A 12,088-nucleotide genomic window follows, 5' to 3' on the forward strand; every position below is an offset into this window, starting at 1 on the left:
AAGTTGAAAACATAAGAAAAACTTCTCCCTGAACTTCAACATATTGAAGTGGAGAGAAAATTAACATTCAGTTTCAAACCAAAACCAAACCAAACCAATTTTATTTACAAAGCACTTTAAAACAACCACAGCTGATACAAAGTGCTGTACATTAAAACACAACATAACAATTAAAAAACAACTCTTACAGTTTAAAAACAAAATGGATGGGTTTTAAGACGAGCTTTAAAAGTTTGTCTTAAAAACCATCGTCTTAAAACCCGTCAAAAACATTTAGCAATTCATTTTTAGTATATCACGAAAAGGACAATAAGTTACTATACCAACAAAGTGGTTGACTTTAAGTCTGACAGGATAAAAACTAAAATTAATGAAACAAAAGAAGCATTTCAGAAGTAAAACATTTTGTGTGGTATTACTGGCACAAATCTGTTTCCATATATTTCAACCATAACAAAGTGGCTCATGTTTGCAAAGTGAAAGGACAATGATACATACGTTCACACTTAACAAAACACATGAAGATACCCCTAAATAAAATGTGATGCTGGTAAAAAATCTACGTTAGTTGGATGAGAACAAAAGGAACCGTTTCACATAAAACAAACATTGCACATGACCCCGAAAACCAACAAAATGAAACATGGAGGAGGCAGCATCAGGCTGAGGGTTTTATGAAGAAGAGGGAAGCTGCTTCTTATGGCGCCAAATACAAAACAACACTGGAAGAAAAGGGTAAGAGGCTTGATACTGGACAACCAAAACCACACAAGCAGAACTGCAATGGAGTTGCTGTTTAAAATGTCCTAGTTAAAGTTCAGACTTACATGAGATTCTTTGGAATAATTTTATGTTCCCAGATATTCTTAATTTAATCTTGATGGGAACCTTTGATCTCCAGATGTGTAAGACTGACATAGACATACTCCCACAAAATAAAAATAAAAAATATATAAAGATTTTTAAACATTTAATTTGGTCACATATGGAAAACAGCTGAAGAACGGATTAAACACTTGTTCACAACACTGCGTAATGAGTAAATATAATCCAGAAAGGAGAGGAAAGACAGTAATGATATGATAATAATACCTATAAACACATAATCTATAGCTGTACATTTAGCGGATATTTTTAACGCATCTTTAAACAAAAGCTGTTTTTCAGTGAGCTTGCAGGGTGTAGTACAGCTGCTTCTGTACAGCAGGTTCTTCTGGTTCATCAGGGATGGTGGCGTAAAGGTGGTAAACATTCTGCTTGTTCAAGAAGAAAATAAACATAATTTATTATTTTTACATTCTTTGTTTCTAGAATAAACATGTTCACTTCTGTTCACATCTTACTTACGGTTTCATTTTGAGAGTTCTGTGTGTTTATCGCAACAGATTCTGGAAAAACATGATCAAATTAAGTACATTATTTATGTTGTCTTATATATTCACATCATTTCTCAGTTTAAAACACGTCTGATTTCTGCTTTTTAGGTACTTTGATTGTTATGTGCCGGATGCCTGATGATGTGCAAAATAATTAAATGAACAATGCAATGTCACAATCAACTTTTGCATGTTAAATCCCAATTTTGCAACTACAATTTAATCAAACAATGGTAATGTCTGAGTTTTTTCTTCCAAAAGGTAATAACAAACTGAACATCAAATTATAGATTGTCTGTAGAATAACAAGCAGCTCACCGGTTGCAGAGTCGTCTGCAGGAACGGAGGTGACTCTGTGGTAGTCATCTTCATCCCCAACAGGTAACTTTTATATAAGCAAATGGAAAGAGAGATTATGGAGTTAAAATAAATTACTTTCTCTTTTTCCTTAGACTGTGTGATGTACGCATTTTACAAAAAAGTTACCAGTCCTCCATTTGTAACATTCCTCATTCCTATAAAGTTATCTGGAACGAAAATGAAAAAAGCATGTAAACTATAAATGCAGAGTATGTAAACACATGTTGCAAATCCAGATTAATGGATGTTTACATTACCATTAAAGCCGACTCGTGATCTGGAATAGAAATCAAGATGACGTGATAAAACAAATGAATATTTTGGACAACTTATAACATATTGCAACTGTGTAATCACACTTTTTAAATATATAAATAGTTGCCCTATTAAATAGTTTTCATCCTGACCAAAATCCACAGTGGAAATATTACATCACTAATTTATGTCATGATTAAATACAACAATAAAGCTCCATGAAGTGAGCAGCTAAATCTTAATCAAATAAGATAAACCTTTTTATCTAACAGATCAGAGCAAACACATCAACCTGATTCCAGTTAAAATAAGAAAAAAACACCTTACCTCGTGTAAGTTCTTTTACCTGATAAAAAGTGAAAATGAAAAGAGGAATTGAAAACACAGTCAGCACATGATATGTGTGAAGAGAAGTACTTTTATGATGTGTTTTTACTCTCGAGCGAAAATAAAAAATCTAAACAAATTGACATGACCTGAACTATTACTTTATCAAAATGTTGCAGCATTATTTTAAAGCATATAAAAATGAAATGTAATATTGGAAAGAATTAAACAAAAAATGTAAAATCTGACATTGATCTCAATCACCTGGATGCTATAATCACAAATTCGTATCATCATGGATGCCATATATTTACATGGATGTCATATATTTTAGTGTTTTTAACTTTTTTTAACTGCTTTTTTCCAGGTTCAGATTTTATAATTCAGTGAATTATAAAATCAAGATATGCAAACATTTACACATATTGTACATATAGAGGTCAAAATTTTACATAGCAGTTTAAATATAAACATGAACATGAACTGATATTTGTACCTTAACCACACAGTTTGTAGCCTAGCCTTTACTAACTTTCTCAGAAATTCTCTCTGAACACTTTATTTATAGATTCTTATTTCCTGAAACTCACAGATTTGGTAGAGTTTCAAACTGCATAGTTTATGTATAAAGTTAGAAACAAACTATTACCAGAAAATATTCAAAAATTCACTGATAGAGTGGGGGGATATGAATCAACTTCAGAACTTTGAATGTTCAAACAACAATGAAAATAATGTGCATTTCTGTCACTGGAGTGAAGATTTGGAATAAACTGACTAAAGAGCCGAAGCAAAGTCCAAGCAGGAGGTACTTTAAGAAAAGACTCAAAATAGTTATTATTCAAAAGTATAAGGATGAACAGGGTGATGAATTTGGCTGGAAATTACTGTCAGCCAAGTAATTTAAACTTGTTGGTTTCAAGATTGTTTTCAAACATAGAAACACATCATCAGTAAGATGAAGGCCTCAGCAGGATTATTCTTAAACCTTCAAAAACAGTTTGGCTGAATTGTTGTCTTATTAAAACACCAACGTGTGTTGATGTTTCTGGACCAAATTTTCCCTCTCTAATGAAAGCAAATGAGTCCATCAGAAACAATAAAAAAAACACTAAAAACTTTGACTTTTTAGCTAAAAACTCGTGACCACAAAGACCATCTCTGGCCATGGCAAAGACAGCTTTCAAGAGCTTTTCACTTAAAGGGCATGAACCAGGAAGCCTCCCTCTGCTCCAAAACTGAAAGCTCAACTGAGATGTGCAGCTGTGACAAACCAAATACTCTCTGGAGAAAAAGTTTTCTGATTAGATGAGTAGTGAGTTTTGTGGCCATATTGACCAGAAGTATTTCTGGAGACGTTAAGGTTAGGCTTCCAGGCCTGAGCTCTCCATGCCAACTAACATGATAGAGGCGTTATTGTGTTAAAGTGGATGCATAACTGAAATGGAGGGGAAAAAAAGCACCAAATTCATAAACTTCTTCACTAATCAACACATCAAAACTGCTGTCAGGGGAACATTAGGCTTTAGGTAAGCGCCACAACAATCAACCAATTTCAATTACCTCTACTATTTGATAAAAAAGAATCAAACATGCATCAAGAAACAATCCTACATCTTGGCCAGGGCTAAAGTGTAACAGCATGTATAGTTTTGACCTTTAGATAAAATCCACAAAAAACTAAAGCTTAGGCTGTCAAATTTGTTGTTTGACATATAATTCTTTATAAGCATTTTGAACTAATATGACATTTATGTCCATGACGGGTAGAAACTGCATGAATGTCAGATATGAAACTGAATGATGTAAGGTGTCAAAATGGATGGGAAGTTTAAAGCCACAGAAACACGACATGTTCACAGGCGTCTCTACTCACCACTTCTCCATCTGGAACAGAGAAGTCCCACAAGTAAAGCGACTCCCACAACTACTCCAAAACCAGGTACAGCCACATACATCCATTTAGTTTTGTCAGAAGGTTTCTGATCTGCTGCTGGGGAAACAAAAACCACACTGAGTCAAGTCTCACTTCCTTAATGGTCAAAACAAAACATTACAGACACGACATCTTAGTACAACAAGCTTCATCTGGAAGCACAAAGTAAAAGATGTCATAGCAACCTGAGGTAGTTCAAACTATGGAAAGCATAATTTATAGAAAGAAGTTATTGTTAGAAACATACTGATCTTGCATTCAAAATGTTGCTCTGCATGTGCATTAAGCAAAATTTCCTAAGTTAAATATAACACTGATGTCTTGCTGAAAATAGAAGGAATCCTGTATGATTTTGTGTCATAAAATAGGAAAGAAAAATAATACACAACATTTTATTGCATTTAGTGGCCAGGAATCAAGTAATCTGACACTAATCTAACTCAACAGCAATTCTTTGCCATTTGCTAGAGTTAAAAATCATATAAAATAATTATTTCCCTCATTTAGCTTGCATGTAATTGCTTTTGCAAAGAGATTAGATAGTTAGGAGGAACAGGCCAAAATTACAATAACCTATTGTAGGAAGTTTGTGGAAGGAAACCAATAATGTTTCTCAAAACTAAATTAGTGTAAGTTCAGTTCTATCAAGTACTAATGCAAGAAAACCTCCGACTTTCTAAGTGATATACTTCTTCATTATTCTGGAAAAAAAAAAAAAATAGGGTAACACTTTATTTGAAGGAGGTTGAATAAGACTGACATGACACTGTCATAAACATGACATAACACCTGTCATGTACACCAATAAGCCTTCATGAATATTTATGACTGTTGTCATAAAGCGTCATTCGGTAAATTATGACACTTAATATGAAGTTGACATTATTCAAAATGTCTTTGTTATGACAACTTGACATTAACCAAGAAATCATTACTGTTATAAATTTGTTATAAAAGTATTACTGATTGCACTTTAAAAATTAGGTAACTTTATGTTATTAAAGGTAAAGTTTAAACAGTAATGATTTATTGGTTAATGTCAAGTTGTCATAAAGACATTTTGAATAATGTCAACTTTGTATTAAAAGTATCATAATTAACCGAATGAAGCTTTATGACAACAGTCATAAATATTCATGAAGGCTTATTCATGTTCATGACAGGTGTTATGTCAGCCTTATTCAACCCCCTTCAAATAAAGTGTTACCGAAAAAAGTATCAGAATCATTAAACATTTTCATAACATGATCTAAATGGATGAACTGACCTGGTGTCTTTGATGTTGATAAAGTAGAAACTGAGCCTACAGTGTTGACTGTTGTTCTTTCACTTGGATCTGAGGAAAATAAAGAAAAACAAAACATTTTTCATAAATTTCATGTTCAAAGGCTGAAGCTGACGATGTTTCAGAAGTTTTGACTGACCTGTAGGAGCAAATAATGTAGGATTCAATGATGATGGGGGAGGAGAAGATGGACTTTCTGCTTTCACTGTTGTCCTAAATGTTTCACCTGATGGATAAAGACAAGGCAGCTAGAAAATACAATTATATGTGTTTAATAATGTCTGGTCTTTGTGTTAGAAAGCATATATTACCTGCAGTCACTCTGACAGTGGTTACTCTCTGAGATGTGGTTGAATCTGTTTCCTGAACTTCTGTAATTATAGAGAATAATGAGCATTTAAAGACTTTCACATGTATGTAATAAATATAAACATGTGATACCAAACTACTTAATATGTCAAAGATGAAACTATATGAAGATGAAAATATATGAAGAAAACTGACAGACATGGATATGTTTTATATTTAGAGAACAAAGAAGAGGAACAGTTTTTAACTCACTCTGGATGGAGACTGAAGTCGTGTCACTGTGTGGAGACTGATGCGTTCCTCCACCTGGACTCTTCACATTGTAATAACATTTTAGTTCAACCTCAGCAGGTGAAGTTTGAAATGTCATCATCAGGAGCTCACTTCCTGTCAGTGTCTGCTCACAGGAAATGCTTTTGGATATCTTTGATTTTATGAAATATAAAAAACAATTCTCCACAGAAACAGATGAAGGAGTCCCACAGTTCACTGTGACTGAGTCTGTCTCTGTGATCTGCTGTGGATTCACAGTCAGTTCAGGTGGAGGAACTGAAAACATAAACAAGATTAAATAGTTTAACATCATAATAATCTGTAATAGTTCATCACAGCTGTTTTTACTCACGCTGTATGATGATGGTGAGCAGGTTACTCTTTGGAGATTGATATAAATTCAGGTAAAAACATGTTACATCAATGTTAGCTGGTGAACTTTGTTTGGTTGAAGACAGAAGATCAACTCCTGTCATCGTCTTCAGACAAGGATGTTTTTGGGCCATTTTTTCTCTCCCAAAGTTGAAATAACAATCAGTCACAGGAAAAGATGGTGGAGGCTGACAGTTTAACATGACTGAGTCTGACTCTGTGATCACCAGAGGATTCACTGTCAGTGACGGAGGAGGAAGATCTGAAAATAAGAGTAAAGAAAAGCAGAAACAAACAGGTAAAATTTACATACATGATGGATATCCAGTAAGTTCATAATCAATGTTGCTACAATCTTTGATAACCAGATCACTCACAGTTTATGGTGATGGTTGTTGGTTCACTGTCTGATGATGAGACATCGAGAGCATCATTCTTTATAATGTAGGAACATTTAACTTTGACCTCAGCTGGTGATCGTCTGTTTAACTTCCTCAGCATCTCAGATCCTGTCAGTGTTTTCACACAGGAGGCGTCTGAAGACGTCTTGTTGTTTTCAATGTAGAAATCACACCGAGACACAGAAACATGTGGTGGAGCCGAACAGCGTAATGTGACTGAGTCGGTTTCTCTCATCACAAGTCGATCCACCGTTAGGTGAGGTTGAGGAAGAGCTGAAAGTTCAAAACGTGTTTAGGTTTCAACTTTTATTAACAAATCATAAAGGAGATATTTTATATAAAACAGAGACATTTCACTGAATCAAACCTTCAGCTTTTTCCTCATGAGACAAATCTGTAGAAAATGAGATAAAATTTGTGTCTTTTCTGACTGGAAATTATGATAAACAGTTTGTTACCAAAATACCAGAAAATAAATAAAAACTCACACTTTATACTTAAGAATAAATAAATGATAATGACAATAAAAATAAACTAAACTTACTGAGCAGGATGAAGATCAGCAGCAGCAAAGCCATGATGAAGCAGTGAATCTCTTCCTCTTGTCACATTTACCTAAATTTGGTTTCAGAAGTTGCTGTTAAAAAAAGCCACATGATCAGTAGAGGATCCTCCTACTGACCACAGGAACAAAACCGACATGCTGAATAGCTCTTTAGTATTTAGACCAACTAAACCCACAGACCATTTCACTACATGTTAAAATGTATTGTTTATTTCACCGTTACTGACACTTTATATTTGTAATCAAAGTTTAATGCTTCAGTTCTGGATTCCCAGTAAAATCATTTTAGACGTTCAGTTCATAAAGTCTCATGGTTCAAATTGTCATTTCCTGCTAAGTCTGTTGTTAGGAGAATTATCCTTTCTCCATTAGGTTCTTGAGGTTGAAGAGTCAGTGAGTTGAATTCATGAATTACATTTATTAATACCAAAATACAGCTGGTCCATTTCTTAAGCTATATTTATGAGCTAGCAGAGCAAAATGGCTCCTAACAACAGTTACTGGTTCTCATTATTGACTTCTATCAAAGCTGCGGCATAAAGAGGGCATTCCCTGAAATATCATTTCCTTTAACCTTAGCTTTGCACGTGTGCTCTATGTGTGTGCATGTATGTGTATACAAGCATGCAAATAGATAAAACAGACACAGGAAAACTCAATATTATTTATTCTCAACATTGTTCACACACAGGTTTCAGATCACAAATTTAAAAATAGTGAAAATGCATCAATAAAACTACCTGCATTACTTTGTGTGATTCAGTCTTATATGAACTAGTCACTATTTGAACTGGGTAAAGACGGATGCTGTCAGTAACATGTTGATGTTTTTATTATCTGTTGCTGTACTCGCCTCTTCCCAGCCTTTAGATAGCATATTGTCTGCTTCACATCAGCCTCAAACACAAAGTGAGTCAGATTTTCTGCTCCAGATTAAATAATTCAAATAAAGCATATTTCCTAAATCTTTTCCAGATATTTTGGTTGTTCTCAGTTGTTTACTTGATTACATGTATCAGACCAGATGATGTAATCAAAGGTTCAGTTTCTCTATAAGCTCAACGCTGATGTTCCTGTTAACAGGCCTAACATGAATAAAACACACAGCAGAATGAAAACAAATGAAAAACTTATTTATATAGGAAAATATTAGAAACTGATAACATGACTCACAAGGAATAAACTCAACAAATTAAGTAATAATTAAAAAATACTAACAAAACACTGACCAGTATATCTTAGGATTATGGAGAACAAACATATAAACACAATAAAACATGTAATCTAAAAGGCTGAGTTACTTTTTCAAGTCAAAAACTAAAATAAAAAATCTAATTTATTTATTCTCTTAACAAATCTGGTAGCAGCAGAAATGGCTCCTAAATATAATCCTCAAAAACACTCATAAGATAAAGATGTAACACACTGAATGCAATGTCACTAAATTCTCCTTCTATTCAGGATGGTTCTTACATTTTGTATTATTATTGTTGAGCAAATTACATCTTATTCCATCTGGCATTTTTAACAGATCATATGTTCTTTTTTTATTAAAACATCTAAAATCATGGTTTATGTTATGCAGTGAATTCAACCAGCTTTGTTATTAAAATGCTGTTATGATATTCTCAAAGGGACATTCATTTAAAAATACAGATTTACAAATTACACAAGATAAAACAATAACTAATATTATACATGACTTTAATTTACAGTCAGACTTCCTGTGGTTCAGTTGGATGAGGTTCTGCTGTTCAGTCGTCACTCTGTGAAAACAAACATTTTCAAACTCTTATTCAGTTTTGTTTTTACAAACTGACATATTAAACTGGTATTGTTAAACTTTAATATTGTTACTTTTAAATTTAAAACGTGATTTATTTATACCTTAGCAAATGTCAGTTTCTACAGAAACATTTCAACCGTTTTCAGATGAACAGCGCCACCAAGTGGCCAAACTACCAATCAGTAACCATTACACTTCATTCACAGAGACAAACTCAGCTCACCAGAGTTACAGCTGCAGCGCTGCAGGGTCGTCACATCCTGCCTGTAAATGTTTTAATAGATGTTTGAGGGAAGCAGGAGGACAGTCTCCACTGAGACAGAATAACTCTGTGATTCATTATTTTAGCAGAAGCAGATATTTAACAAACCGTCTCTGTTGTTCAAACTGGACATCTGGATCTGCTCCTCTGGAAAATGACCAACAGGAAAAATCACACATTGATAGAAATGCTGTCTGGTAGAGACATTAAAACACAATTTATTGTTGATGAGCGGCAAACTTTTTGTTTTATTTACCTGAATCTTTATCTTTTGATCTGTGGCAGCAGACAAGAATTAATTTGTTGTGTTTTAGATAAAATGGACATAAAAATGTCTGAACATGATTTGAATCCAACCTCATGTCTACAAAAAGAGCAGCAGAAAAATCCCAAACATCACCTTTCCACAACCAGGCTTGACATTTGCTATGAGATTATATACTGACAATAACGTGAGTTTAGTCTTTTTTTGTTTTTTTAAACCACATTGGCTAACACCTCAAGCATTTTTACTGTGGTCAGTCAGATGCAGCTTTGCTACCCTAAGCTGTGAGGCCATATTCACTTTCAACAGAGGAAGTTTTCTTCTCACTATTGCGCACCAAACCATATTTGTTTAGTGTTTTTCTCACAGGGTCATCATACATTTCTATATTTATTACACCTGTAGAGTCACTGATGGAGCTTTTGTTTAGTGTTTTTTTTTTTTGTTTTGTTTTTTTTTTTGTAATTTCCCTGAACAATATTGAACAAACTGACTGAGACGATTTCTCCTGATTTGACTGGCAGATTTCATAAATCTTCTGCCCTCGTGAACGAAATACAGATGGATCTATCTACCATGTTTGTATCAATTTAGTCTGCAAATACCAACTTTGACAACTACAATAACAGAAGTAAAAAGCCTTAAAAACCTATAAGCTTCATGCAGGGAGCCATTATTAATTAGCAATGTTAATGCTACTGGACTTAAACAGGAGTTCTTGTGTCCATTCAAAGACAATATGCTCCACAAAGCAGCCAACATTTATGCAACAATATCTAGAAAGTAATATTTCCTACCGTTTTGCAAAACATTTCTCTAGAAAAAAAAGACAGATAGCAGATATAATTTTTGTAAAACTTTCTTTGGGAATGAAATGTACCAAAGAAATGTAGTTATTATTTAAGTGTGTTTTCAAAAAAATAAGCTAATATAGATGTAGCTTTCATTTAAAAAGGTGTTTAAAATTGAACAGCATCCCCAACATAGTATTTTCAGTCTTACCCATTCTGCTTATACAACATTTTAGAGTCAATCCAAAAAGGACTAAAGATGTAATTCCAACCATGATGAACCTCCAGATCATCATCACTGCATGAAGAGATGAAACAAGTTCAGCAAAAGTTATTCTACGTCTTTATTGTGTATTGTTTTCTAGGATGTGAACTGTTTATTTTTATAATATTTATTGTAAATGTCAAAAAATTAATTTGTCTTCCTACTATTGATAAAAAGATAACTTTTACATTTGTACAAGTAAAGTTGTGACATCCTGATGTAATAAGTTTTAAAACTGTTGTTCAGAGGCAAATCCTACCAGTGGTTGCAGGGAAGAATCGGGCTGTCTGACATGTTGTCCAGTCTTTATGCTCTACATCTGCAATGAAAGATGAAACGTTTAGATCTGACATCACACAGCCTTGATTGAAGTTTCTGAAGGAACAAAACGGTGTGTGTGAGCAAATCCTCCTTAAAATCTGTCTCACATAAATCAATTCTGTCAGGAGGAATGAAAACCCAAACAATTCAACCCAAGTAGGCAAGTCACACCAACTTATGTATGCGAACTTCTCTTTAGAAAGTGATTAAACATTTTAATGAAATGCTAATGGAAATGCTAATGTTTGTGCTAATGTTAATTCACTTCCATGCGCACGACCCTGAGGGGAATATTAAGGCTTTTATTTTGACATTTCCAGTAAGCTTTATTTGAAATGGCTACACTAATCCAATGTGTAACAGACAAAGTAATGGCTCCCCTCACGGGATCAAGCTGCACGTTTTGATGTATATATTGTGAGGGGGCACGCAGCGGTACGAGCCGCATTGATGGTATTAGTATGAGGCAGTTATTTTGAGGTGTAGAACAATAGGTGACTGACTTGCAAAGTAAGTCAGTCACTGCTCTCCCTATGCATTGCTATGGCTGGCCCAAATAATGTTTTGTGATTGGTGTTAGAAAGCAGATATTACCTGCAGTCACTCTGACAGTGGTTACTCTCTGAGATGTGGTCGAATCTGTTTCCTGAACTTCTGCAATGGCAGAGGAAACATTTAGACCTTTCACATATATGTGAGAAATAAAAATGTGTGACACCAAACTTATTTATACATCAACCATCAAAAAACAAAACCATATTAAGCTGAAATTATATTAAGAAAATATGAATGACAGACTAATACATAATTTCTAATTGCATAATACAGAATAATGAGGACAGTTAATAACTTACTGTAGATGGAGACTGAAGTCGTGTCACTGTGTGGAGACTGATCCGTTCCTCCACCTGGACTCTTCACATTGTAATAACATTTTAG

General features: G+C 34.0%; 1 protein-coding gene across 1 annotated transcript in view; it reads right to left on the bottom strand.

Moving 5' to 3' along the window:
- Nucleotides 1–205: 205 nt before the first annotated feature.
- LOC106960317 (uncharacterized) overlaps nucleotides 206–12,088 on the bottom strand; it is a 17,854-nt gene continuing 5,971 nt past the window's right edge. Inside the window, exons 8-18 of the mRNA XM_015053359.1 lie at nucleotides 11,744–11,803; nucleotides 5,851–5,910; nucleotides 5,679–5,765; nucleotides 5,522–5,590; nucleotides 4,195–4,311; nucleotides 2,319–2,337; nucleotides 1,994–2,013; nucleotides 1,863–1,903; nucleotides 1,695–1,761; nucleotides 1,348–1,388; nucleotides 206–1,253 (exon numbers count right to left, since the gene is read on the bottom strand). Of these exons, the coding sequence (XP_014908845.1) occupies nucleotides 1,164–1,253; nucleotides 1,348–1,388; nucleotides 1,695–1,761; nucleotides 1,863–1,903; nucleotides 1,994–2,013; nucleotides 2,319–2,337; nucleotides 4,195–4,311; nucleotides 5,522–5,590; nucleotides 5,679–5,765; nucleotides 5,851–5,910; nucleotides 11,744–11,803 (671 nt within the window). The 3' untranslated portion in view covers nucleotides 206–1,163. The remainder of the gene's footprint in view (nucleotides 1,254–1,347; nucleotides 1,389–1,694; nucleotides 1,762–1,862; nucleotides 1,904–1,993; nucleotides 2,014–2,318; nucleotides 2,338–4,194; nucleotides 4,312–5,521; nucleotides 5,591–5,678; nucleotides 5,766–5,850; nucleotides 5,911–11,743; nucleotides 11,804–12,088) is intronic.

This window comes from Poecilia latipinna, unplaced genomic scaffold, assembly GCF_001443285.1.
Source record: "Poecilia latipinna isolate Pla-1442-1.1 unplaced genomic scaffold, P_latipinna-1.0 Scaffold1177, whole genome shotgun sequence".
In the NCBI taxonomy this organism is placed as follows: Eukaryota; Metazoa; Chordata; class Actinopteri; order Cyprinodontiformes; family Poeciliidae; genus Poecilia; species Poecilia latipinna.